The sequence below is a fragment of the Opisthocomus hoazin genome, chromosome 4, assembly GCF_030867145.1.
Source record: "Opisthocomus hoazin isolate bOpiHoa1 chromosome 4, bOpiHoa1.hap1, whole genome shotgun sequence".
Classification (NCBI taxonomy): domain Eukaryota; kingdom Metazoa; phylum Chordata; class Aves; order Opisthocomiformes; family Opisthocomidae; genus Opisthocomus; species Opisthocomus hoazin.
In genome coordinates, this window is record NC_134417.1 from 3,625,379 (window position 1) to 3,652,345 (window position 26,967).

Below are 26,967 nucleotides of genomic sequence, written 5' to 3' on the forward strand. Positions count from 1 at the left end.
ACGCTGACTTGTCTGTCTCCCGAGGCTGAGCGTATCATGCCGACACTGGGCTCTGCACAATCTGTCCTTCAGCTTCCTGCAGCGCTTTGCCCGCGTTCCCAGCAGGGAACTCGGAAGCAGCGCTGGGGTTTGCTGCCACGCACAGAGAACACCTCGCGCAGCCGGAGCGCCCCGAGCTTCACCGCAACGCTCACCCCGGAGACCGCACCCCTCCCGTTCCTCCTTCGGGAGCGTGCGCTGAGCCGCTGCTCTCAGCACACGACGGAACAGCCGCTTCCCTGCGGCAGCTGTGACAGGGTTGAGTAGCGGGGGGGGATCTGGGGGTAGGAGAAGCCGTTAGAAATACGAAGAGAATAACGAAAAATAAGATTTCTGCTCTGTGAGGCCGTGACGGTTGGCACCTCCGCGCCGCCCTGCATCTCACCGTGATAAAACCCGTTTTTACCGCCGTCTGCGCAGGCAGAAGCCACAGCGACCGACGGGGCCGCCGGGCCGCAGACGAGCGAGGGTCCGCCCTTGCTCCCGCCCCGCCCCGGGGCCGGGACCCGCGTCGGTATCCACGCTCCCGCGACATCCCCCCCTCGGCGGAGCAGGCCTCGGCGCCGCCCTCGCCCCCGTCCCCTCCGCGGGAAGCTCCTACCCGCGGCGAGGGAGCGGGGAGCGGGTCACACCGCCCGGGCAGCCCGCGCTTCCCCTCACGGAGTGGCGGGAGGGACCAAGGCCGCCAGAACCGGGGGGGGGGGGGGGGGGGGGGGGAAGGAGGGGGTACCCCCCGTCCCGAGCCGCGGAATGGATGTTTCCGACCGCGCGCCCCTCCTCCGGGGTGCCGTCACTGCGCCTGCTGGCCAATGGGAGAGCGGCGCGCCCGCCACGTGAGGGTGTCTGCCCGCCCCGCCCCGCGGGTCAGCGCGCGGCTGGGGGAACCTCGCGCGCGAGCGGTCCCTCCCGCCCCCGAGACTGTTTGTCCTCGCACGTGCGGCCGCGTCACGTGACGAGGAGGGAACCCGGCCCCGCGCGGCCTCCGGCGGGGAGCGGAAGTCCCCGGTATCTATGGTTCCGAGGAGGGGGGAAAGAGCGTCCTCCCTTCTCTATGGTCGCGCCGGCACCGCGGGGCCGACGGGAGCCTGGCGGACTATGTACATTTTTCCCTCATTACCTCACGAGCAGGGAGGAGGCTGCCGGGATAGCGGAGGACCTTCCCTCGGCCTCGCTCCGGTCCTCCAGCTCCCCTCGCTGCCCGGCGGCCCCGGGGAAGCCCGGTTCCCGGCCCGGCCGCGGCGGGCCCTGCCTCCCCCCCCCCCCGCCCGCCGGGCCCGCTTCTCTGGGAAGCCTCACCCAGGCCCATGGCTCCATGAGGCGGGAGAAGGAGGCGGCGGGGCAGCAGCGGCGGCGGCTGGGCTGAGGCGGAGGAGAAGCCGCGGGCGGCCCGGGACGGGAGCAGGAGGTGGGCGAGCCTGGGCCGGGGGGGGGGGGGGGGGGGTTAGGCGCCGGCGTCCGCCCGCCCCGCGGCAGGGAACCGGTTAAAGAGGGGGGCGGGGGGGGGGGCGACTCCCGCTCCCTGGCGCCCCCTGGCGGCGCCGGTTTTGCCCCCGGGCCGAGGCGCGGGGTCTGGCGGGGGGGGGTCGGCCCCGGCGCTCCGCGTTCGCTGCCAAACCGAACCGAGGGTGAGCGCGGCGGCGAGCGGCCGGCCGGGGCCTCCCGCGGCGGGCAGCGGGGCCCGGCGCCGAGCGCCGCCCGGGGCAGCCGCCTCCGGTAGGCCCCTTCGGCCGGGCGCGGAGGGCGGTGTACGGAGCGGGCCGGCGCTCGGCCCCCGGCCCCGACCCGGAGAGCTGCGGTGCAGAGCAGTGAGTGGTCTCCATGGTCTCCCCCCAGCGCGGTGAGAGCCTCCGGTAGCACCGGAGAAGGCTCCCCTACCCCAGCCCCCTCGCCGAGCCACGGCGGGCAACTTCCAGTGGGCGCTGAGAAAAATTCACCAGTCACTTTGTCAAAGTTATACTTTTTCCTTTTTTTTTTTTTCTTTATTACAAAGGTAGGGATCGAAGGAAAAAAGGACAATTTCTGTTAGGTCTCGTAAACTGTTCCTTACGCAGACGGTGGTTCTGACACCTTGAGGCGAGGGTTTGTGGAGCGGCGCGTCTGTCACCGCGCCTGAAACCCGTCCTGCTTCAGTTCGGGGCCACGCGGCTCTCCCCACAGCGGATGGAGTTCACGCTGACTGCACCCACAGAGTAGGAAGGGAGTTGTCACACCCTGACTTTCGGCGTGTCACCCTCCCCTGCCGCGAGTGCAGCAGTCGGTTCCGTGGCAGGAGGACCCGGAGGGATGCTCGGCCGGTTAGAGATGCAGCCTGGTACTCGTGGCCTCCAGGTCGCCGCAGCGTTCCCTGTGACACGCGCGTCTCTGCTTTTAGCCCCGCTTGACCGCCGGGGAGCGGTTTTTTCCCCTCCCTTTGTGGGTTTAGCTCTCATGGTGATGCCGGTATTGCACTTGATGAAGTTCCTACCCTTGACGTGGGCCCTTGCCTGTCATCTTCGTTCATTTTCGCCTGCATAGTCTTTCCTCCCTGTATTTGTTCCACCCCTTCTTGTGATGCAAGAGCTAGCGTTTCATTCCTTCCCAGCGAAACACTGTTCTGGATTTTTTTGTACCGTATCTGTTCCCTGCCGTTACTGCTCCGCTCTGTTCGGGCCGTGCTCACTCCTCAGCTCTCCCTCTCCTGCCTATCCTGATGGTACACCCTAGACCTTTACTCATAAGCACTACAGATTTACTTCAACTGAGAAAGTAAATGCAGATTCTAGCTCATGGGCTCTGGAAGATAATCTGTTGTTTAGAAAATGGTGGTTCAACGCTTGTAGCTTCTCTCTGTGTCCCGCTCAGGCTAGCGCTAAATCAAGGGCAGCACCCCTGGGAGTCCAGCCCTGGAGGAGTCATTTGGAGTTGTTGTCACTCGTCTGTTGCGAATGGGGAAGGGAAATGCACTGGTGGTTTCGAGATAGTGGTTTGCCACTGGCGCAGGCGTTGACCGAAAGGGAGCGGGTGATCTGGAAAAGCAGTGGATGGGGTGTATCTGTGTCCCAGTCTTTTTTCCTTCTGTTCTCCCGTGGTTTAATTCCGTTATGGGAAGGCTGGTAATGGTTGGGTTTTTTTTTTTGCAACGCACTGGCTATTACAGTGTTCAGTGCATCTCATCAGAAACTTTAAAAGTGTGATTCCATCCATGTTGTGTACACACTCTTTCAATTTGTATGTGAAAACACCCGTGCTGCTTGCTGAACCGATTTTAGTTCTGTATTTACTTGTGCATAGCGAGGCCTCTCTTCCTCTTTTTGTTGCAAAAGCAAACCTCTCTGTCACCTTAGCAGAAGCGGGGAAGCAGCTGTTGGTTTTTCACCTGTAACTGTTTGTGTATTGCTTTTTTTTTTCCCTGCCCCCCCCCCCCTCCTTGCCAGGGTTCTGCAGTGCTCCAGGCAGCGAGTTTTGAAGCAGGATGGGAAAAAGACGCTGTGTTCCTCCACTTGAGCCCAAGCTGGCAGCTGGCTGTTGTGGGGTGAAGAAGCCCAAATTGTCTGGGAGTGGAACGCACAGTCATGGGAATCAGGCCACAACTGTACCCGGCTCCAGTTCAGGTCCTCTTCAGAACCACCAGCATACAGACGGGAATAATGGAAGGGAGAACGTATCGGACTTGACTTTGGGCCCAGGAAATTCCCCCATTACTCGAATGAATCCCACTTCAGGAGCTCTGAGCCCACTTACTCGGCCCAATGGAACTGCCAACAGCACCAAGAACCTGGTGGTGACAGCGGAGATGTGCTGCTACTGCTTTGATGTACTCTACTGTCATCTCTATGGTTTCCCTCAGCCACGACTCCCTCGATTTACCAATGACCCCTAGTGAGTAAATCCATGTGCGGGAGGAAAGCTGCGAAACCAGGATCCAGAGCTGCGGCGTGGTTGGGGAGGGATGAAGGGTTTCCTCTGGGGAGCGGGAGAACTGGTATGCGGGTGGCGGGGGGGCATTCTGCCGCTCGCGTTGTCTCCCAGAAACAAAAACCGATGCGCTCTAAGTGCAGCAAAGAGTAAAAACGTTCTGTTATGCTTGTCGGTGGAGATGAGTAGAGCTTTGGAGAGTGGCCTGCAAGGGAGAACATGCTTAGCTCTACAGACAGAGCTAGGCAAAATACGAGGAAGGGTGGGGCTTCTTCAGCGCGCAGTCTAACGTGTTGCGTGAGACGTTGCATACTTTATCGAGGAGTGCAAACCCACTTCGTGATAACGTTCTCTTAAAGTTTGCTCCCTTCTTTGTAAATAGACTCCTCTGCAAAAAATTAACTGCACTGTGCCTCCCATAAAATTGTGCTAAAAGAATGAGTGGAACTGAAATGAAGAGTTTTCAGAAAACAGTAAAATAACTCCATTAATTTGAAGAGGATCCTGCTTCTAATGTCAGGCACTAACTCGGTGAAGGGGCAAGGAGAGAGGCTTCCTTCGGTGCAGTAGGTGGAAGGAAATAAAGTAAGAAGTTGAGACAAGTTCCCGGCTCATCCTGAAACAAGTGCTGAGCTGGTGAGAATTGGACCAGGACACTCACAAGGGGTTCAGCTGTCCAACTTAATGGGTTTAGCAGGGAGGGGAACCAAAAATTTGCCAGTCGTGGAACTGAGAAACTGTGTTGTGGTGACAGTGCTAGCTGGGCAATATGGGAAGAAATGGAGAGTTAACTTTCAAGGATGATACCAAGGTTAAGAAGAAAGGAGGTGTGCTTGAGAAGAAGTGAGGAGAAGGATTTATGAAGGTATTTTGCTTTGGTGAAATTTCACTAATGTTTGTCTGGAGGTTGAATGCGTAGGTGTGGAAATGTTAATGTTGTTAAAATGTTTGATGGAAGAATTATATGGGAAAGATCAATGACAGATACACCTTCTGACACTCCTCCAGGGGCCACCTCCAGAACAACAGACAAAATAAAAAGTTGTTGACATCCTTAATTCAAGTTAATGAATTTTAAATTGATGTAAAGGAACAATGGCTTAGGCAGGTCAAGGACTTTGCGTGCATCGAATGTCTCCCCACCTTATTGGCTGTCAGCGTAGATGTAGGCTGTGCATCCCTGCAGTTATTATCCGAGCGGGATTATGGATACACGTTCCGAATGCTACGGCAGACTAAGCTGTTTAATACTGTAAATACAAGTCAATGGAGAAATACTCTGGACTGGAATATAGAATAGTTCCAGGGACTCCCCGAACTGAAATATTTCTGTTGTTGTTTTTCATACCTAAGCTAAGTGGGCCCCTTTTAGAAAATGATACCTTAGTCTGATTATTAGTTTGTCGCTTGAAATGCAAAGGGGTTTTTTGTTGTTTTGTTCTTAAGTCAATAAGAGAGATTCTTTTATACAGATTCATTATTTTGGCATTGAAAGACATTTCTAGCTGGATTTTGTTGCTATTTCTGTTGACTAGTTTCAAAAAGGGCGTTCCTTCAGGAATCTCAGCTGTGTGAATTTTATGCGCAAATTTGAAAAGGTAAAAGTAATTCACTGAGCATTTCTGTGCTGATAATTTAAAAGTCTTTTAGATCAGCACTCCAAAGTAAAATTTGCTCTTCTCCTGTGTTCCCCTCCAGGCAAATGCCTACCTGAATTTTCTTGCGTTTCAGGATTTATGCTGTTGCTTCTAGCAAATAGTTGTGTGTACCCCAGGGAAAAGCATGGGGTTTGCTCTCTTGTAGAGCCACACACAGGGATGATCCGTCACACGCGAGACGGTACTGCAATCAACTTCAAGCCAAATGTTATCAAATATAAGAGTAAACTAAGTGAAAATACATAAATAATTTGTGTTCTTGTCCTTTGTAACATAATTAATGCCAATGTAAGAGATCTTTGAACAGAACAAAGGTATATACCAGAAGTGCCTCCGGACAGACAGAAAAGAGACTGTTGATGGAAGGAGTAGAAAGATGCACAGGTTTGTCCCAACCTATTTCTCAGATAGGAGACCTTTTAAATGGGTGCTGAACGCAAACGTAACGATAGATGTAGTCGTGAAGGTCAGGATTCTGCATAAACAGGGTAATAACATACAAGCTACAGAGTTATGACTTGAAAAACAGCGTGAATTCCAATTTCCAGCTTGAGAGGATATGCACATGGACAACAACCTTGATGGGAATTATGGAGCTGGTAGATACCTACAGAGTAAGGGAACCTTACCTACATGTTAGCAGCAACGTTCACACATCAGTGCAGAGAAGGTGGCATTGCAAGACTCGTATTTACATCTGAATTAACTTGGTAAATGAAGAAAACATCCCGTTTGCTATTCAGGTTACTGAAAATATTACAATTTGGAATCTGTATGGCATGCAAATAGTGAATTGGTTACTTCTTCCAATTCTGTACTTTGGTCTATGATTTTTTTAATGGTAGGTATTACAAACTGGTACTGAAACTACACCATGCAAGTTTCTAGTTGCCACGCAAGCCAAATAATAAGATACTTGCAGCATAAAAATCTGTACCATAACAGGTTTTTTCCTAGTACAAGCTAAATTCTGATTTGAACAGACTATATTTTGCTACTTTAAAATTCCCTACGTAGTTGCAATTGGAGAAGCTAGTTTTCAGTTGCTGAAATTCCCCTCTCCTAAGCCTAGCCAGCTCTCATCAAACACATCTAAATAGGATGTTGTGGCTGGGGGAGAAATGGTTGCCATAATCTGCTCGGGATATGACTGCAAAGTACCGGTGAGTGCTCCTGGGTGAATGTGGGCAAAAGATTGTCGTGACTTCTCTCAGTACATCTGGGAAGTACGCTTTTCAGGGAAGGTCTATGGAACAATTGGCTCATTGTCAGCTGCACCTGCAATTTGCCAAGTGCATTTATTCTTCAGATAAAGAAACAACATCTTTTCTGCAGTGAAAAACTTGATAATAGTGAAATTTTATATACTTGTACGACATCATAATCTCTTTTTTTTTATGCCGCAGTTGTTATGACCACAGTGAAAAATTGTTAAAGATGTGCTTTAAGATCTTTTAAAATATGACAGCCTTTTGAATATAATTATCCTGTCCTTTCTGGTAATATGTCTTCTATTACAGACGCAGAAAGCTGCGTCACAGCTCAGTGGAAACTTTTTTTTTTTTTTTTGAAGGGGAAAGAGGTGAATTGGAAATGTGAATCTGTAATTTGAATCCAAGAAGAGAAGGAACTTACTTAGATTTGTATTCTGTCAGTGATGCTTTTCATTGTCTCCCTTCCCTTTTCTGTTTGGGGTGAGTGTCACATGGGCTAAGTAATGGTTTCAGAACTTTAATTAGATTAAGATAAATTTCCACTGAGCTTGTGACAGTAATGTTTCTCAGAAATCTCCTTTGTAAGTTTAGTATCTTGTTTTCGTAAGCTTTCTCATGTGTTTTCTTATGCTCCATTTCTGTTTTCTGTTTCAACATGCGGGAGCTAGATGAAAATGTAGAGGACTGATATCCTGAAAGTGCCTTGAAGTGTTGTTGGAAGACTAGAACAGTGAATCCTCTGTCTTGGTGAAGGAACCATAAGGTGGCTGATGGTTGTGGAAGAATGTTTCCGCTTCCTCTGTGGGCAAAGTACTTCACAATTATCACTTAAAGGCTATTTGCTATTTTGGGTAGCACTTCTGCCAATGGTCACAGCTAGTAACTAGATCCTGAATGATGCATTTATACTGCGGTAGAGGTTTTTAATCCCATTGTTGCTCTCGAGAACATAACTGGGCATTGCTTTGTCACTACAATTTAAACAAGGTTCTGACTGCTTAGACGGAGGAAGCTCTGTTACCTGTATTTGAGAAGTCATCCGCTCTCCGTGCCGGTTTTGTTGACCAAACAGAATCCCTTCATATTTCTTGTAATGTTTGCTGCAAAGACATATTGCTCACAAGAGCTTCAAGAGTTTGAGGAAAGCAAGTGTCTGCGCCCTGATGTGGAATCAGTTACTCTGTTTCCACGTTTTAGAACTCCTGCCAATGTTTGTTTAGTGTCAGAAAATTATTTTCTTAACACTGCCTGTTTTCTATCCTGTTACCTTTCAAAGTTGAATAGAAACCCACAGATTGATGTTTGGAGTCACTAACGACTAACTTTTTCACTTATGCTTGGGTTTGAAGTGACCACATTTTGTGTTCAGTACTCTGTAATCTGAAAAAGTAAGATCAGTCATGCTGGTTTTATAATTAGGTCAGCACCATCAGTTGCCTTGCAGAATTTTCCAGATGTTTGGACATTCTTGTAGAGCTGCAGCCACCACTGTCCTTTCTTTACTGTTTCTCTCTAGAGCTGTTTGCAACTTCACTCACTTCTGTGGAAGCAAACTTTTTGTATTTAGTATTCACAGCTGTCTTTACCTGTTTACCTCTTCACAGAGCTCTTCTGAATGCTACTGTTCTGAACTTTTTGCTTTCTGGGGCTTAATCATGGCTTCTAGTTTAACAGACTGAAACAAGCCTGCTGAATTTGAGAATGTACTGTTATGCCTGTAAATTCATGGTAGTAGACAGGAAAATGAAAATCCATGTGATGTTTGAATAGGAACAATATAGTGATTTAGGTGTGTATTCAACAGGAAAGAATCTGTGTAAATATAATTCAATGTAAGGTAAGCAAAAGAAGTGAACATAAACTGTTTGAGCACTAGGGATGGACCCAGAAGTCAGATCCTCATGGAAATAACAGGAATAAAACCTTTAGGTTTGCCTTTTTTTATCTTAAAAAAAAAATCAAAACAAAACACAAAACAACAAATAAAAGCTTTTATCGTAAACCTGAATTATAGATGGTTTGTAGAATGCTTGGGGATATTTCAGGTTCAATGGTACGATAAATAAGTAATCTTACTTGCTTCACCTATATTAATTTTTATATGGGTTGTCATGTAAACTAGTGGATGCTACTAAGTGAGGCCATTACTCACAGTAGTAATCAGTGGGGTCAAAGAACCATATCACTCGTTAGAAGACAGCGCAGAGTCAGGCCAGGATGGTGTCGGTGGAGAGCGGACAGAGTACTGGTGGAGAGGAAGGAGGATGCTGAAAAGGTAGGGGGAGATGTTGGGTTTTGCATTTGGGGGGGGGCGGGCTTTCACATTATGGCTAGATAGCAGGTGAGAAAACACACCTGTCTGAGGTTTACTGGAGGGAGAGAAAGCAAGTGCATGCAGACATGATCTTTGACACCTTTTTGGTCTCCCCTTAGAAACCAAATATCTCCAGATGCTGGAGTATTTCTCTTTTTTGCCTTTTCAGTCCACTCTTTGTGACGTGGAAGACGGGGCGAGACAAGCGGCTTCGTGGCTGCATTGGGACCTTTTCAGCCATGAATCTTCACTCAGGACTCAGGGAATACACATTAACCAGGTAATTATGTTGAAAATGAAATGAATCAGATATTAGTTTCATTTGCGGAAGATCTATAAGGATTAAAGGTTAAGAAGTTGAATCAATAGTTCAGTTTAACATGCTTCACAACAAAATAAACATGAGAAATGTAGGAGAGTTAGGGTGAGGTAATGTATCAGGATTTAGGGGAACATCTTTGCAATGGGTGAATTTTGGTTGACATTTGAAGGCTCATGTCGAATCTATCTTGCATACTAACATTTTCGACATCTTACACAGCACATCATTTCTCTCCAGCTGCAGTAAGTGGAGGACAGTGTCGGGAACCTTGCACTAGTGTTTGCATATTACAGTTCATTAGATTAGGAAGAGATGCAAATCACTTCCTCTGCAGTAGCAAAGAGAAACGTGTTTCACAGAGGAATAATCAAGAAGGGAATAACTAAGCATCTGACACTTTAATTTGGTGCTTGTATTAGGCGATGTATCGTCTCTTTCCTTCAGTGCACTTAAGGACAGCCGATTTCCCCCCCTGACCCGCGAGGAGCTGCCCAAACTCTTCTGCTCTGTCTCCCTCCTCACTAACTTTGAGGATGCCAGTGACTACCTGGACTGGGAGGTGAGAACAGGTGCATTTGGAACTCTGCATCACTCTCTCGTTCCGTTCGGGTTCGGGTTAGTACATGGTGATGTGTCTCCTTCGTTACAGGGGTGTACGGGTATTGAAACTGGGAACAGAAGAAACGGGGCTGGAAAAATAGAAGGGAGGAAGAGGATGGGCTAGCAGTGTGCTTTTGGTTGGGAGGGGATCTGAATGGGAGTAAGAGAGACATGAAAGTGTTTCATGGATTTGACCCAGTAGCAGATGGGTGTAAATACATATGTAAAAACCTGGGAAGTATGGTGATGCTGTGAATAGAAACTGCGAATAAAAGTAGTTAAGACCGAAGGTATTAATCATTCTTAGGACCTTGTACATGTATTTAGTTCAAGAAGGATTAAATAGACTTTGTGGTTGGGCTATTTTAAGCATGGTTCTTGTGTAGAGGTCTTGCCTTTCTTGCCTAACTTAAGAGACGGAAAACTGTCAGACTTCTGACGAGACTTGCTTCAGGAGGAGCGGCAGGGAGACTGGTTAGGCTTGTCTGCGAAAGGTGGCGGAGGTCCTTTAGCTCTGCTAAGAGATCTGCTTGTGAGACCTGTCTGGCGAGGACAGAGAGTCGGGAAGAGAAATGTCCTTGTCCAGGCAAAAGCCAAGCTAGCCAGAGAGAGAGAGAGATACACAGTGTTGTGGGAGTGGCAACTCGATCATGGACTCAGTGCTAGCAAACACCTCTTATTTGGCTATTCATTTCCATCTGTAGGTTGGGATCCATGGGATCAGAATAGAGTTCATCAATGAGAAAGGCGTGAAACGCACAGCCACGTATTTACCTGAGGTTGCTAAGGAACAAGGTGGGTTTGAGACGGCAGCCAAACATATCAACACAATGTGTCACAGAATTGGGTAACATAAATCTGGAATTTGGGTTTGGATTGCAATGCTATCCTCGTAGTAGTGCCATGGAGCCACCAGGCTTAATCTGGATAACTGACACCTGATACAGCTGCTGCTGGGTTTTCATCTGGCCTTTCTCTCATCCCACATCTGCGCACAGCTGTATCTTAGCGTAAAAATGTTTTAGGGCTTAAGAAATAGAGGATCTCAAAGTATGGATCTTCCAGCTTCATTCAGCGTTGCATCTTTCCTCTTCTATGTTTCTCCCACCAACTAGGATAACTGCAGGCTGCACAGCACCAACAGGAGAGTCCCTTTCCTCCTCATTCTTGCTAAAGTAGCATCCTCCAGATGAGGGCAGGAAACAGGGCCCCTCTGGAGCACACTTCCCACTCAGATATAGTAGTGGTCACCATGGTAACTGCTCAAAATATTGCCTCCTTTCCTCCACCTAGCAGAGTGGAGTGGTCGCATCCTCCTGGCTCTGGGGCAAAAGACTAAGGTAGGAATTTTAACTCTGATCTCTCACATAGCAGTGCACTGTGCTATCACTAGAGCATCAGGTTGATCCCAGTTTGTCTATGTAAAGAGCTAAGTATTACCTTATTTTAAGGCTTAGGGAGCTAAACTTGAGTGGCACGTGACAAAACTGTTTGGGGTCCCTGCAACAGAAGCAAGGCACGGACCTTTATAAGAAGAGAGGTCACATGGAAAATGGAATTACTGTCTTATAGACCAGTTCCAATATGAGTTAAAAGGGGTTGGCATGTGCCGATAGTGTGCATGCATAAGACCACGTATGTCCAGTTCAACACTGGTATTTCTAAAGCTCAAAGTTTCATGTTTAGTTGTTTGCTTTTCTAGAGGCCTTTTAATGCATCTTTTATCTTTTTGAAACATCATTTTCATACTGAAAAATTCCCCTTGCTTCTATTTTTCAATAGACTGGGATCAGATCCAGACCATAGACTCCTTACTCAGGAAAGGTGGCTTTAAGGCTCCAATTACCAATGATTTTAGGAAAACAATTAAACTCACCAGGTAAGTCGATGTATTTGTCGTCTTTTAATTTTACTTTATAATGTTTTGTGGGTAATTTAAAGTATTTGTGCTTGATGTAAGCCTTCATGCTTCTTTCAGGTGAGAGATGTAGTCTGAAAAACAAAATCATAAATGCCACGTTAGGCATATAATGTGTATAGAACGAAACACAACATGCTCAGTCTGTGCAGGATTGAAGCTGGCATTTTTTAAGAGAAGTGCCACTGCTTTTAATACTATCATCCACATGAACGATCAAAAGAAGCAGAACCTCTGAAAGTTTAAAAAGGTTGATTTTTGTGTATCTTTACAATGGACTTCCTTTTCTCAGTGTACTCATCTGCGGATGGTGTAGCTATTTGGAGATGACAGCTGTCTTCAAACCACACTCAAATTTGGCTGGTTTTCAGAATCTGCTTGCTTTTCTATACCCCCAGCTGTCCTATTGGTTTCAGCTCCCTTTGTGTTAGTAAAAATTGGGACATTCTGGTTTTGTATAGAAACACTGATTTATCAGGTTGTTCCTTACCTCTGGAGAAATGAGGTGGATGTGTGGGGGTTTTTTTAACAGGAGAGGACAGGATGAAGATTTTCATTAAAATCTGGTGTGACATGGACTTAGTGCAATTCACGACCACTTTGAAGTTATCTGTTGTGTAGCACGCTTTACCTGGAAATCTCTGGTGTCTCAGAAGGGACTTCATGTTTTGTGAATTCTGATTGTACAACGTGGACTAAGTCACGTATATGCTATAATAAACCTCCCTTTACCCAACTTTCCATCGTTTTCTTTCAGTACCTTTCAAATGTGAAGATAACTACAAAAGCAAATAATAGTGAAATACTGGTTATTTAGTCTCTGAAGCACAGTCTTCTTCCAGGAAACTTTTCATGCCCTTTTTTTTTCCACAGCAAGTGGATAAAAAGAATACAAACGGATCCTTTGTCTCCTGTGCGCTACTTCAGGAGTCCCCTTAATTACGATTGCCTTGAACAGGGCTCAACTTTTGGGACACTGAAGCTAATTCAGGCTTAGATGGGTTATTCAGACTACTGCATGAGGCAATATCAAAGTAGTTTACGAAGTTAGTGGGTTCCTCTTGGTCGTTATTGGCTGTGAGCTAAAAGGTGATCTGGGATGAATGTTTTTGTCTAGTCCTTTCCTAGTGCATAGCCTGTTTACGTTATTTTTTCTTACGCTGTTCCCATAGGTACCGCAGTGAGAAGGTGACAATCAGTTATGCAGAATACATGGCTTCCCGTCAGCATTGTTTCCAGAACGGCACTCTTCATGCCCCCCCCCTCTACAATCATTACTCCTGACACACGGCTGCATGACCAGTCCCACTCCCCAGTTGCTGCCAACGGTTACGACATCATTGGGGCAGATGCCTCCTCGTCCTGGTCCAGTTACTTCTATTACTGCACCATTTTATGATGCTAGCTTCCGTTGCCAAGTCTGCCTTCCAGCTGACCTGGGGGGAGGATGAGAGCGTGACAGAACTTCAGGGGCCCAAGCCTTATCTCAGCCTTCCCTCCGAACGGGGGTTCAGTTGGATTGGGGCTCCATGCCTACGAACTGTCGTGAGGTGCAGAAGACCTCTAGGAGTGAAAGCGCCGCTTCGGACTGATCCGTTCTTGTGTGTTACCGACACTCTGGAAACTGGAGTTGTTCGTTATGGAAGCCCCCCCAGATCAAGTAGGAGCATTCCCCTGGCAGCCTGGGCAACGGAGTCCAACAAAACATTTTTTAGGTTCTTTTTAATTTTTTTTAACCTCTGGTATCTGTTGTGTACCGAGAGCTGATTGCAGTCCCTGCACATCACAGGCGGACATTATGATATCGGGGAGGGTTGAACATCCGGGTAGCACCCCATCCTCACGGACAGAAAACACTGAAAGATGTGAAAAACCTTTGGATGGTATTGCAGATTAATCCATTATTTAAATAAAGCCTAGAAGGCTTTAATTATCGGACCCCACTGTAGTCTGTATTCTCTACAAGTTCTCTTGGTTTACAGTTTCCTGGGTTTTTAGACAGTGCTTTGTAATGTAGCCTGCTATGACACAGAATGCTGTTATGCCTGTAAGAGAGCAGCATGGCACATGCCGTGTATGCAAAGGGCAAGGTACTCGAGTGTCCCTGGACAGTCTTCTCTGTTACAGCCAAGTTTTGTGTCCAGACAGAGTATGACTGGATTAGGGATGGGGAGGGATTTGCAGGGCATTGACTGTAGTCGTGTAAGTGAGACTAGTGACTGAAATTTTTTTAACTTAAGCTAACAGTCTCGGGGACCTTCCTTTTGATAGGACAGCCACTTTCTCTGGTGTGACTATCGATCTTGAGAACTGTGAGTATGCCAGTTTACAGCAGGCCTATGGAATAGAGCTATGTAGTTTCACTGTGAAGTTAGTATCTTACGCAGTTTAGTCATTGCCACATCAAGGCAACGAGTGGGGAAACCTGTGTTACCCAAACTGTGTGAGACTCGTGCGTTCTGTGTTTCTTCGCTCATCGTTGATGATTACAAGAAATACTCTCATCTCAGAGGAAGATGAGTTATCCAGTGTTTGTTCTGCAGCATCATTGAGGGATGTCATAAACTCTAAATTATGACACTCGGTGAGGTCACTGGACTTCAAAATATAATTTTGGGTTGGTTTTTTGTTGTTTTCTTTTCCAGGTTTCTGGAGGGTCAACAATGATCAGGAAAGAAAATACAAGTGCATAGCAGAGCAAAGGCTATTTGGTTGTCTATATCTTTAAAGTTTGCTTGTGTGTGGTAATGATGGCTTTTAAAAGTGGCTGGTGCTTCAAGCCTGAAATTCTCTCCTGGTATGGCAGGGAATAGGGCTGGTAGAAAGCTCAGAACTGCGTGCTGCTGCTCCTTCTGGTCCTAGAGAAGCAAACAGAATTGTGGAATTGTGCAGTTTTGCTTCATGTTGGTGTAATGTTCAGCTGGAGGAGAGAGACGTGAGGGAAAGGAGGGGGTCCTATCCTGGATAACGGTGCAATATCAACCCAGCTGTCCTCCTGTACTGGGTCATTCTTATAAATTGCCACTTTTCCCTTGTGATGTTGTTGAAAAGCAATTGAAGATCAAGGGATTGTTTCATGGTTTCCTGCTGCTGAGAATAAATTGGTCTTGTTACAAACTCGAGTGGTTTGTAATTACTCTCCCAGGTGCCGCGTAGTGATGGGGGAGGGCGGGGTCAGCTCTGGACATACCGTTCACCTTTCAGCTGTCAAACAGTATGATACATAGGGCTACACTCATCACTGTTCAAGTGTTCTATGTTAGAATTTAATTTCTAAAAGGTTTAAAAAAAGCAAAAAAATGGTGCTAAAACTTCACCCCTGAGCACGCTCAGTGAGACTGGTCATGCAGGCATATAGTGCCAGGCTTTTCAACAATACTGTTTCTTTTTCAAATGTTTGCCCTGTTCTGTGTCTTCAGCAGTGTATAGTGTTTTCCTGATTTTATTTTATTTGAATAGGGGATGACTAAGGGGTAGGGTGGGGAGGGTTAGCTGTCATTTTTAAAGAACAGAATTTTAGGATTGAGTGACTTGGTTTAAGCCTGAAGTGGGCTAGATGGTTTGGGACTGGGGAAGCCTCATCCTCTCCCACTTCCATTTCCCCACTCAGACTGTTTAAAGAAAAACAAAAATGCCTCTAAATATGTACTGTGTTCTTGTCTTGTTGCAGTGAGAAGATAGCAAATCAGAAACACTGGTCTGCTGCCTAAGAAACAGGCCCTCTCAGCTTTAGTCCCATAAGGGTCCAGCTATAAAATCGGTTGAAAAGTGTGTCAGTAGTTAAGTTGGCTCAGAAAAATGTATGGCAAGGACAGGTGGTCTCAGGAAATAATCCCACTTCTAGATCATTACATGGCAGCTATGCGTAAGGATGAAAGAGGTGAACTAGAAACCAAAACGTATTCTGAGTTGCCTCAAGATGGAGACAACCAAAGTCAGTGGCCAATTGATTTAGTAATTTATCCATGGTTACTTGGCTGGGACTCTAGCAACTGTTACCTGGTTTGATCTGGACTTAACTCATCCTTAGAAGCAAGTGCCTTTTGGTCTAGAAGGGCTTATTCTCATGACAACCACAACTGAGAAATAATCTCACTGCAATTACGAATTGTCTTTGTTTTACAGTAACTACAGGAGAATGTCTTTGATCACTGGAGTCTGTCAGTGTTGGAATGTTTCCACTGTGAGGTTCTTAATTTTCTTTTTATAATGTTCAACAGTCAAACCTCAGATGAGGCCATTTCAGTTTGGAAGGCTTTATGGTCAAAATATCACATATCTACAATTTATCAGAACAAAAACAAAAAATCTCTAAGAAAATCTAAGAGTTCATTTTAACCTTTGCACAGAATAATGTGTTTTCATAGTACATTAATAAACATTGCAATCTTCACTGACTATTAGTGCTGTTTTCTGTTTGTATTCTGGAAACTATATGTTGTTTTGTTGGGTTTTTTTGGTTAATTTATTTCCTTAAAGCAGGAGACCTCTTTTGACCGTCAGTGCGGAGATGTCAGACCAATTCTTTGTATTACACTTGGTTGCCTCCTACCTATATAATAACTTCTGAGTGTAAATAACTGAACTCTATCCTCTAATGAAGTATTGTAGAGAATAAACCATAATGGATAAAGATTACTTGTATTGTCCTCTTTATATGGTTTCTCACCGCCTTTATGGGAGAGAAGATGAAATCTTTCTCATCTAGAAAGATGAACAATATACTACATGTATGAATACCAAACCTCTAAATTACATTAAACATTCAGAACCAGGGAGGGTGCCAGAACGGGATGACAGCTGTCTGGAAGCATAGAAATAATCAAGACAGTTTTGCGAGAAGAATGTGAGGAGAAACAGTAGAAAAATTAAAAACAGGGATTAAATATGTTTCATTAATAATAGTATAGCAAAGTATCTTTGTATCCTGAAATAATGTTTGCTTGACAATAACTCTCTATTAGTTGTCATGCTGGTGAAACATCTAAAGCACATACATGCAGAATTCTGTATCATACTGAAAATCCTGAATTTGTAAATCTGGCTTAAGCTACCAAAACTGTTACTTGGGTTTTTTTGTCTTTTAAAATGAACTAATGAAAACAGATTGTATGTACTTCACATGTTGTAGCCTTCAGGTGATCTAAAACTGTTACTGCAGAAAAAAGAAACACTCATCTTTCTAGATTGTTACTACCTATTTTAATGTTTGCTTTGGGACAGGATCAATTGATTTGTGCAGTAGTTCTGATGTGCATACCTCTGGCTTAAATGTTTTTTTTCCATACACTTTCAGGTTATTGCTCATTTTTTATTTACAGCAGATGCATAGTTAAAGATCCTACATTTCCTCTTTGTGGTTCTTCGGAAGGGCAGCCTTGGGTATCAGTAAACAACAGGTGTAAGACCCCAAAAAAAACCCCAGCCAAACCAAGGGGGAGGGTAGTTTTGACTTAAATATGCCTGAGAAGCTCATTGACTTCAGTGCAACTACAAAGCAAAAACCTATTTTCAGAAAGTATGCTTCTGGTACTAAGTAAAGCTCGAAAATAAGTCCCCTATGGGATATGAGGAGTGGGTTGAGGAGGACTCCTGTGGCTAACCTGATTTCCAGGTGACTCATGGTAAATTCTAAACTGAAAAACTAGCATCCACTGCTGTCATGTGCCCAGGTAAGTTACAAAGTGTATTCTCCCAGCTTCTTTGTTGGCTAGAATACAGAGACTTACTTATGGCATATGTTTCTCCTTACTTGATGTTTTTGGTTTCACATTGAATCGGTCAGACGTAAAATCTTTGTCCGGTGTCTTTCATCAGAGGTTCTTTCATGCATGTTGCTTTCTGTAACTGCAGTAACACTCAGCAGCTCACAGTGAAGACAGGGCCAGGGAGAAGGGTGTACGTATGACTGCACACTGAAATAGTTCCATCTAGACTAAATATAAATCAGGATAATTCTCCAGAAAACGCTTTCCTCTGGTTTTACTTCTGTCCGAAATAAGAAACAAAATTAGTCATTTAGCACTCACTTCCTACTAAAAACAAATTACAGAAGGTTAGGAGAAATCTCTACAAGAGACTTCAAATGAAGAATACTTGAGCATTTTTATTCGAAACACAAAAAAAAAAATTATTTTTTGGACAAAATTTGTATTATAAGCTACCAAATTGTGATTGAGAAATGCCAGTTCTTGAGGATAAAAATTACAACCAGAACACTTTCCCATGCGACTCAGTAAGTTTATTTATACTGACCTACGTATTATGAGGACTGCTCTCAAACTGAATTGTAGTACATGGAGCAGTAGCACAGAAAAGTTTCTAAACTGGTTTTGCTACAATCTGGGAAAAGATGACCTCTGAATATGTTTGATGATCACTCCCAAAACACAGAAATCCCAGAAGACTATTGTTTCCACGTTCCTTAAAACAAGTATTTAATTCTACAAATTGACCAATATCCAGATTACTGAACCATAATTTTTTTCCTTTTTTATAGTCAGCTAGACTACTCTTATAATCAGATGAATTCTGACATAAATTATGCATTATGCAACCAGCTGATAGTATGTTTAGCTGCATCATATATGCATTTAAAAACTTAACAGGTCATGCAAGAGCCAGTTTTGCATTCAGACGCTTGTGATCACTTTATTACTGGGTATTACTCTATATTGCTCATTCATTATAGTTTTGGCTATGTAATTTTAAATGGAGTAAAAATAAATGGAGGTACAATAGCATGAAAACCTAAATTTGAAGAGTTATACTTTAAGAACACAGATGAAAAAGCATGCGTCTTGTGCAGTAATTGCCATTATGGCACATGGTATTCTGAGTGGGTGATGCTGTAGCCACAAGGATTTTGACCTATTCCTACAATGTACTAGAAATGTTAACGATAATAAAAATAGATTAAGGTCTCAAAATCCTTATCACTTTTAATCCATCAAAATCTTTGCATTTTTATGTGGGGGGTTTTGACGCTCCACACAAACTGCATAATTACTGCTAGAAAGCTTAAAAACTGCTAGGAAGAAAACATTCCTTCTGCTGGCAAATTAGAAGGAAAGCATACTACAAAATATGGTTATACTAATAATAGAACATCCTTGTTATTCATTCTTCCTTCATTTTATTATGTGGAGGTATTTAGCCAAGCTTTTCTTAAGATCTGTGTTGGTGTCATTAGTTGTTTGCTAGGTCCGTTTTTAAACTGTGGCAACATAGAAATTACGATAGTATGTCTGTCTAATAATCCACTACCTAATAACCTATGTCCAGTAAGAGTCAATACTTTTTCTGTCCTGGAATATGGAATACTAGAGGCTGTGTTCTCAATAAATTAGATTTGGCCAAATATTTTTTTTTAATCAGTTCATTTTAGGATATGACCAGTAAATATGCCTGAACCTACAGTCATTCACTTTATTTTAATCTAGCTCATCTTCCTTTTTTATGCACATTTTGCCATCAAATGGATAAATGCTGAAACAGTCATTATTAGTGAGGAAGAAGCCACTGCATTCTAAAAATAACAAGGAAAAAATCAGGTGCTCTTATGGTTGGTTTGTTGCAGTAGCTGAACAATATTTACTGTGTTTTTTTAAGTGCATTTTTAATATTCTTAAAAAAAGGGGGGGGGGGAGGGGAAGCAGGTTCCATTCAGCAATATTCTTATTTGTCTCTTATTTGACTCTTGAGATCTTCACCAAACACGTCAGTGATAATGAACCTTTATCTTCCATGATAGTGTCTTTAGCTGTACCTAAAACTCTTGCAAGTATCTGGCTTTCTCTTAACTGTTTTCGTCTTTGTACACTTAAGTAGAACGGATCCTTCGGGAAAAACAGAAGTGAAATTAATAACTTAAAGCTCTGCAAGCTACCTATTGCCCTGAGAATCATGATCTGAGTAGATGGGTTATTTCAGCAGCCATCAGGATTCCCAGTGCTTTTAAATGCTTCTCTCGTCAATCTGTCATGGATTTCCTTGTTTTCTTGTAAACCTAATTGAAATGGTTTCATTTGCCATATGTTCCCTAAGATACCCTCATTCCATCTTTCTGAGGAAATCAGTTCTCAACCAGTTTCTCTGCCATGCTCGTTTATCCAGATCACAAACGTTAAAAATCTATGACTGGACCCCTTCATATTGTTGTAGTTTACTCTTAACGCGTTCCTTTCCCCAGCATGCAGGAAACAATTCACCTAGGCACGGACGCGAAGTTCATGCAAACATGAGTGGTTTCACCATAAATCCTCCAACAACCTATTTTTGCCGTTCTTTATGGCGCAGGATGACATATGAAGGTCTGATTAAGATGATTACTTTAAGACTCTTAGGCTGGTTAGGCACTTACATGTGAGCTCTCCAAGGAAAATACTAGTCCCTAAATTATTCTGCTGGCAGCGTTCCCCTGACTTAGCATCGAGAGAGCTTTCATCGTTTTTCAGCCTGCCTATGCCTTTCAGGGGTCTGCAGGCTACTTCTGGAGAGTCTGCAAAAGTAACCTCCCTTTTGAAGCGTGTTATTTACAGCGTCAAGACTCTGTCCTCACAGAATGAGGTGTATTAATCTCAGGGTGCTAGACAGAAGCTCCGCTACCGACAGCTGCGTTTTCCTAAGGGAGGGTTTGCTACCTGATTTCCTAAACGGCCGAGCTGAAGGAGCCTTCCTCCGGGTTTGCTCCCTCCCGGTTCCCTCCACGGCCTGCTCTCTCAGGCAAAACCTTGGGCCCGCAACGCCTCGCCCTCTCACGGCGATCTGGCCGGTCTCCACAGACGTGCACACCGCCCCTCCTTCCCGCCCCGCCTCAGCGCTGAGGCGGCGCGCGCTTCCGGGCGGCGGCGCTTCCGGTGCCGGCTGAGGCGATGGCGGCGGGCGGCAGCGACCCGCGGGCGGCGGACGTGGAGGAGGACGCCTCGCAGCTCGTCTTCCCCAAAGGTGCGACCGGCCGGGGACGGCGAGGGGGGGGGGGTGGCTGGGGCCGCCGGGCTGGACGCGGGCTCCTCTGAGGCAACGAGCTCTCCCCTCCCCGCGGTGCCGGCCTCGCCGAGCGGCGGCTTGGACCGGAGCGCTGCTCGGCCCCCGCCCCGCCCCGCCGGTCACAGAGCCCCAGGGGCTAAAAACCGGGGCGGATAAATCGTAGATGTATTTAAGGAAGCCGTGATGGCTAAAATACGGCTGTTCTTACGTGGGTGGAGCACTGCGTGTACAGGAATAAAAAATTCTTTGTGTGAGGTTATAGCAAGAAGGTGTTTGGTTTTTGATGTAGCCGTTGCTTTTAAATCGATGTTTCTTGAGAGTGATACAGCGCAGCATTGTTGGAAGCCAGCTGTCCAGAGCCCGAGTTGTAAGGAGGGACACGAACAGGCTGTGCTGAAGGGCACCCCGGGGTGCCATCTTGGCTCTCGCTGCGTTGAACAGCTCCTGCTGCTGATGTTGAAAGACCTTCTTGTTATTGGAGCAAGTACAGTGATGATGATAACGAACAAAAATAAAGAGTTTGGCTAAAAAGTGTGGGGAAAAATCTGTTAAGATTGGTTAAAGCTTTTTTTCTGATAATAAAATTTCAGTGGGTCAGTTAACCTTTCAAGTAAATGAAGCCTTTTTTAATATGTTCAGCAGCATCCACATTTACTTTAAGAACTCGCAGGCTTCCAAAGACCATAGGCGCCGCCTCTGAATTTTTTTAATATTATGGCTCTAAATGTTTTTTCTAAAACAAGTCATGCATTACTTAAGGTCTGACAAAAACGAGTGAAGAAAACATACTGCAAAAATGTGACAAATCAGAAGGTTAGGGCTGCAAATGTCAAGTGCGTGGTCAAAGAGACAGACGCATTGGGTTGTCACTCCAAATGGTGTAATTTTGATCAGCATTTTCAGCATGAAATGCTGCCCGGTCATTGGTGAACAGGCTTGCAGTGAAGCACGTCGTTCATTTCCTTATTGCCCAAAGCTAAATTTACACGCAGAACTTCTGTAAGTGCACTTTTTCATGCATACTTCACCTTTTTATATGCTGTGTTCGCTCATTCAAATGTAGAATTCGAAACTGCGGAAACCCTTCTAAATTCAGAAGTACATATGCTTCTTGAGCATCGTAAGCAACAGAACGAGAGTGCGGAAGATGAGCAGGAGCTTTCAGAAGTCTTCATGAAAACCTTGAACTACACGGCGCGCTTCAGCCGCTTCAAGAACCGAGAAACCATTGCCAGTGTCCGTAGGTGAGTGGAGAAGTTGGGGTGTTAGACTATGCTGGAGGATTTGGTGTGTAATGTTGATGTTGCTGTTTGAAAGTACAGTTTAGTGGTGTTTCCTGATTTGTATCATAATTCTGAATCTTGTCTTTCTGAAGAGGCGAGAAATTTGATCGTAATTCTTCATGGAGGGTTGTACTTTGTCAAGATCAAGCTTTCTGAACTGCTTTGTTTTCAGTATTTGAAGGGCCTCCGATTGCAGTAAATGGGAAGATTTTCTAGACTTTGTAGAGTAATTCAGGGGAAGTGCAGTTAATGTGACTTTTTTTTCCTCTATGCAGTTGTATAATGAGTCTTTCCTCCTGAAAAAAAAAACATTGACTGCAGTGTAAAAAAAAAGATACCTGTTTGGTTTACACCCTTTCATATTTCTAGCTTACTTGTAATTTCACTAAGTTACTGTCTTTACTTATAGTTTGCTGCTCCAGAAAAAGCTCCATAAATTTGAACTGGCATGTTTGGCTAACTTGTGTCCTGAGACAGCTGAGGAAGCAAAAGCCTTGATTCCTAGGTGAGCATTTATATGTCGTAAAAGGACTGCTTTATACTTTGCTGTGATCTGAAGCCACCTATGGGCACATGCCCTCTCTTCAGTCTGGCTCTGTTGGTGGAAAAACTTTTGGTCTCTGTTTTTTTTCACATACCCATTGATCTGACAGCAAGGAAATCTTTTTAAGTGTCCCTCAGGCATGTCAACAATTCTGTTAACCGTATCTTGATTTGTTACCTCATGGCCCGAGGCAGAAGAAGGAACGAAACACTTGCCTGAATTAGTTTCTTCCCTGTGTGCTAAGATTTCTCAGCAAGACTGGATTGGCTTACGAGCATGAGGCTACATGGACTTCACTTAGAGGTCTATTTAAACATGCACCTGCCTTGCCTTTCTGATAAAACGTTTTGAAATTACTCAGCAGAAAGTTCTGGGAAGGATGGGGTTTTGTGCACCACACAGGGATTAGAGTGGTATTTGTACAGTAATGTCACAGCCGGTTCCTGGTGGCACCATACGGGTGGGCGATGGTGGTGTGAGACTGACGGGAGAGAACGACGGCTCTCTGAAATGAATCTGGGGGGAGGTTATTTCTAAAATCGTTCATGTACCCTCATTGTCCTTACCTTGCAGCCTGGAGGGCCGATTTGAAGACGAGGAATTACAGCAGATTCTTGACGACATTCAGACTAAACGCAGCTTCCAGTATTAAGTTTAACCCTCAGCCCCTTTATCTGAACCGAAAAACCTGGGAACTCTGTTTCTCAGCCTTTGGGACCACTCCAGCTCCCGGCTGAGTAAGGGGAGTTGTGGACGCAGGGTGCTCCAGCACTGTGTCGTCCACAGGTCGGCCTGGAGAGGAGTTTCGTCCTTGTGATTTGTTCCACGTGTGTGTTGGTAGGGACACCTGTATTTTGTGAGAGCCAAAGAACCTGAAAAGCCTTTTCCACTGGCTGAAGTGTTTGTTTCTTCCAAATCCCTCTCCCCGATCTGGAAATTTTCAACATGTTTCTGCTTTTCAGCAGAAATGTAGATGTGAATTCTTTTTTTTTTTTCTTTTGGTGGACTTCTAGAAGAGATGGAGAAACTTGTTCTTGACTCTCAGAAGGTTTAGTGATGAGCAGCATCAATTTCTGTGGGTTTTGTTTTGGTTTTTTTCAATTGTGTGATCAGACTGGATTTTTACAGCTTCAGTATTTTTCTATTGTTGATTAGTGTAAATTAAAAGGTATTTCTAATTAAGGCTGTGTGTTTTATAAACATTCGGTGCATTTTATGATTTTATTAACAAGGACCTTTTTGATAAACAGACCCTGTGATTATTAACCTGTGTTGGAGTTCAGGGACTCCCAAGTGTGTAATAACACAAGTCCAGTTTAGGACAGGTCAGGCAGAGGCGTTATTAACTACGATCATAGCGAGAGAACATCTGGGACGCACTTGCCTCCCTGCTCCCCTGTTCTCTGCCGAGTGATCCCAGAGACCCAAGCTATATACTGTTTCAGAAAAGAAAAACAATCATTTCGAAGTTAGCAAAGGGCAGGTATCCATCCTGGGAAGGACGGACTCCTTTAGCAGCTTTCTAACTACCACAAGTGTAAGAAGGAATCAAGCAGTAAGTAACGCCATGCTGTGGAGAGATGGCTCTTGGCGGAGCCGATGGGAGTGGCACACCTTGTGTGATCTTGGCTCAGAAGTGGGGAGTTGGCTACAATCACAGGCTGCTAGCTGTTAGTCGAAAGGAATGTTCTTTGAGTCAGGATAAACTTCTTAGCCAGCCCTCTCAAGTATTAATAATTTTACCACCACACTGGGAAGAAGGAAAGTTTTGCAGGAAAGAACAGCTGGGACAAGGAAGACAACAGGTGTGTTAAGGCACTGCTTGTGATGATAAGCAATAGAGTTTCACTGGTGTTGCAAAAGGGAGAGAAATAACGCTGTTATTTCAGCTTTTACTGGAAACTTAACGCTGCTGCTATGCTGGATGGCTAAGCTGGCTTATGGCACCTGGTTGGGCTACCTCAGCTGAGGCACGTTCCCTCAAATAGCATTTATTTCTGTGCTTCAGTGGCATTACATCTCCTGCGAGCCAACAAACCAGAGGTGCCTTTCTGATTAACCACAGGAGCTTTAACTGGATCACAATAATTGTAACTAAGGAACAAAGATAAAAGCGAGGTGGCGTGGTGAATCTCTGCCTTACAAAGCTCAGTGGCCCCTTTTGGTACGGGGTAAGCTTTCCAGTAGCGCTGCCACTGTAACTCGGTTTGCCCTGTAAAATGTTTCTGCTCAAGCAGCTTTTAAGACCTTTTCATCTTTTAAATACACAGTCTCTTGTATCTGAAAATCGTATCTTAAAAACTCATTAAAAAACCTAACACTTAAGACTGCTTTAGCTACACGTCTGGGTAAAAGGCCATAACAATTATAATTGGGAGGCTTTACTACTTGTTGATGCCTTTGTCAGCTAAGGGAAGGCTCCCCAGGAGGAGCGTAACAGACCTGGCGCTCTGAAAGCGGCCCCAGGAGATCGGCACCGTCTTCCACACACAGAGATAATTACGAGCACTGAGATTCATCGCTCCCGATTGTGGCGCTTCGAAACCTGCTGCTCAGGACTGGGAAGCCGTCCCAGGGAACTGGGTGAGGTGTGCTTCTGCGGCAGCACCCGGCCGTTTGGCGACCAGGCAGCGTGCTGACGGGAGGCTGGAGAGGCGCAGAGCTGGGCGGTGCGGTTTGAAGCAGCGCCTTGTCCCGCAGCCTCTACCGCCCGTTCTGAGGAGACTGGAGCCCGCGGGCACGGCGGCGGGGGCCTCGTTGCCCGCAGCGCTGCCGGAGCGGGGGCCCGGGAAGCAGCAGGGGGGCCCGGGGGCGCAGCTTCCTCGCCGCGGCGGATTCGTGGGCTGCGTTTCGGCCACCCTTTTCTCCCAACAAAACGCGAGAGCAACACCAGCCGCGGCCCGCCGCCGCCGCCCGCCACCTCCCAGCGCGCATGCGCGCACCCCTTCGCGCCTCCAGCTGTGAGGGGAGAGGTCGGGGGGGGCGGGGAGCGCCGGGCTTCCGACAGCGCAGGCGCAGGCCGTGGCACGGCGGGAGGCTCGCGGAAGCAGCGCGCGCCCTTCCCCCGCGCGCCTGCGCGCTGGCCGCAGTCTTCCGGCCGCCGTGCCGCCGCGGGCGCTGGGACCGCCTCTCGCGCCGCCGAGCGCGTTGACGTCGGGCGCGTGCGCCGCCCAGTCGCTGGTGGGGGAAGGAAGATGGCGGCGGGCCGCGGCGGGGGCTCGTGAGGCGGCCGCGGCTGCTTCCGGGGCCGGAGGGACGAGGCGAGCGGTGAGGCGGCAGGGCGCGGCGTCGGGGTACGAGAGACCGGCTGGACGGTGAGTGCGGCCGGGTGCTGGGCCGCCGGCGGGGCGGGTGCGGCGGTGAGCGGCCTGGGAAGCGCGGCTGCCTCCGCCATTTTTAGGCCGCGGCCCAAAAGTGGCGCGGCCGGTGCCGGGAAGAGGCCGAGCCCCGGCTGCCAGCGGCGGGGGGTGGAGGGTGCAGCAGTGAGTGGCTACGGGGCCGTCTGGGCTGGGGCGCCCTCGGCAGCGCGGCGCCCAGGCCTTGTCCGTGGGGTGAGCTGAGCGCAGGGCCCAGCTCCGCGGCGCCGGGCTCACGGGGTGGGGTGTGCCGGAGGGCTGAGGTGGCGGCGAAAGCTGGGGCTGCGAGCAGGCGGCTGGTCCCCATTCCTGCCTGCTGCGTAGGTGTCTAGTGTGGCCTCGCCGAGTCTCTCAATCCTGCCGCCTTCTACGTTTTTTTAGTTTTTTTGTTAACGCTATCGATTTTCTGTCCGACTTGGATTTGGGCGGAGATAGGGTTGTGACAGCTTGAAGATACAGCTTGGGAAGCCCTGGCCGTTAAGGGTAGATACAGCTGTGTGCAGCAGGCACTTGCTTATTCTGGAAGGGTGGATGGCTTTAATGACAATGTGGTGGCACATTCCACTGACTGAGACTCACCAGTCTACGACTATGACGTGAGTAGGAAACTTGGGTGGCCTGTTAAATTTGAGAAAATACTCCACCATTTTTCCGTTGGAGAGAACTCGTTAAACTTCATGCCTTCTTGAAGATGGGTGTTATTTCTCTCTTGCTGACTGTGAGCTTTTTCGTTATAAGTAGGTAGCTGTGTGGTTTCAAATACAGCATTTTGAAATATTGGTACTTATTTGAACACATCTGTTTGTCTTACAAAAGTTGTCATAGGTAAGTAGCTCT

General features: G+C 46.4%; 3 protein-coding genes and 1 long non-coding RNA gene across 11 annotated transcripts in view; 3 read left to right on the forward strand and 1 right to left on the reverse strand.

Annotated features, from left to right (window-relative positions):
- Nucleotides 1-1,130: 1,130 nt before the first annotated feature.
- On the forward strand, nucleotides 1,131-15,433 carry AMMECR1L (AMMECR1 like). 2 transcript variants are annotated; one of them, XR_012763612.1, is made up of 8 exons: nucleotides 1,131-1,444; nucleotides 3,453-3,897; nucleotides 9,289-9,399; nucleotides 9,886-10,000; nucleotides 10,746-10,836; nucleotides 11,335-11,381; nucleotides 11,824-11,920; nucleotides 13,132-13,219. XR_012763612.1 is itself a non-coding variant. In XM_075417588.1 (7 exons), exons 2-7 carry the CDS (start codon nucleotides 3,491-3,493, stop codon nucleotides 13,241-13,243), a joined length of 933 nt encoding a protein of 310 aa, XP_075273703.1. In that variant the 5' UTR covers nucleotides 1,132-1,444; nucleotides 3,453-3,490; the 3' UTR covers nucleotides 13,244-15,433. The 2 variants fall into 2 exon arrangements, 1 of the variants encoding a protein (XP_075273703.1); XM_075417588.1 differs by lacking the exon at nucleotides 11,335-11,381 and having other exon boundaries at nucleotides 1,132-1,444; nucleotides 13,132-15,433.
- Nucleotides 9,821-20,776, reverse strand: LOC142361081 (uncharacterized). The gene is made up of 4 exons (XR_012763613.1): nucleotides 20,602-20,776; nucleotides 17,712-17,947; nucleotides 11,918-12,033; nucleotides 9,821-10,639 (listed from the first exon to the last, which is right to left on the reverse strand). It is a non-coding gene; the product is annotated as an uncharacterized LOC142361081 (long non-coding RNA).
- A 29-nt stretch (nucleotides 20,777-20,805) lies between these two features.
- POLR2D (RNA polymerase II subunit D) lies at nucleotides 20,806-23,956 on the forward strand. The gene is made up of 4 exons (XM_075417589.1): nucleotides 20,806-20,905; nucleotides 22,011-22,191; nucleotides 22,640-22,735; nucleotides 23,348-23,956. Exons 1-4 carry the CDS (start codon nucleotides 20,833-20,835, stop codon nucleotides 23,424-23,426), a joined length of 429 nt encoding a protein of 142 aa, XP_075273704.1. The 5' UTR covers nucleotides 20,806-20,832; the 3' UTR covers nucleotides 23,427-23,956.
- A 1,973-nt stretch (nucleotides 23,957-25,929) lies between these two features.
- Nucleotides 25,930-26,967, forward strand: part of WDR33 (WD repeat domain 33) — a 70,920-nt gene continuing 69,882 nt past the window's right edge. For all 7 annotated transcript variants that reach the window (XM_075417597.1, XM_075417593.1, XM_075417595.1 and 4 more), the window contains exon 1: nucleotides 25,930-26,088. The gene's annotated coding sequence lies outside the window, so the exon portion shown is untranslated. The remainder of the gene's footprint in view (nucleotides 26,089-26,967) is intronic.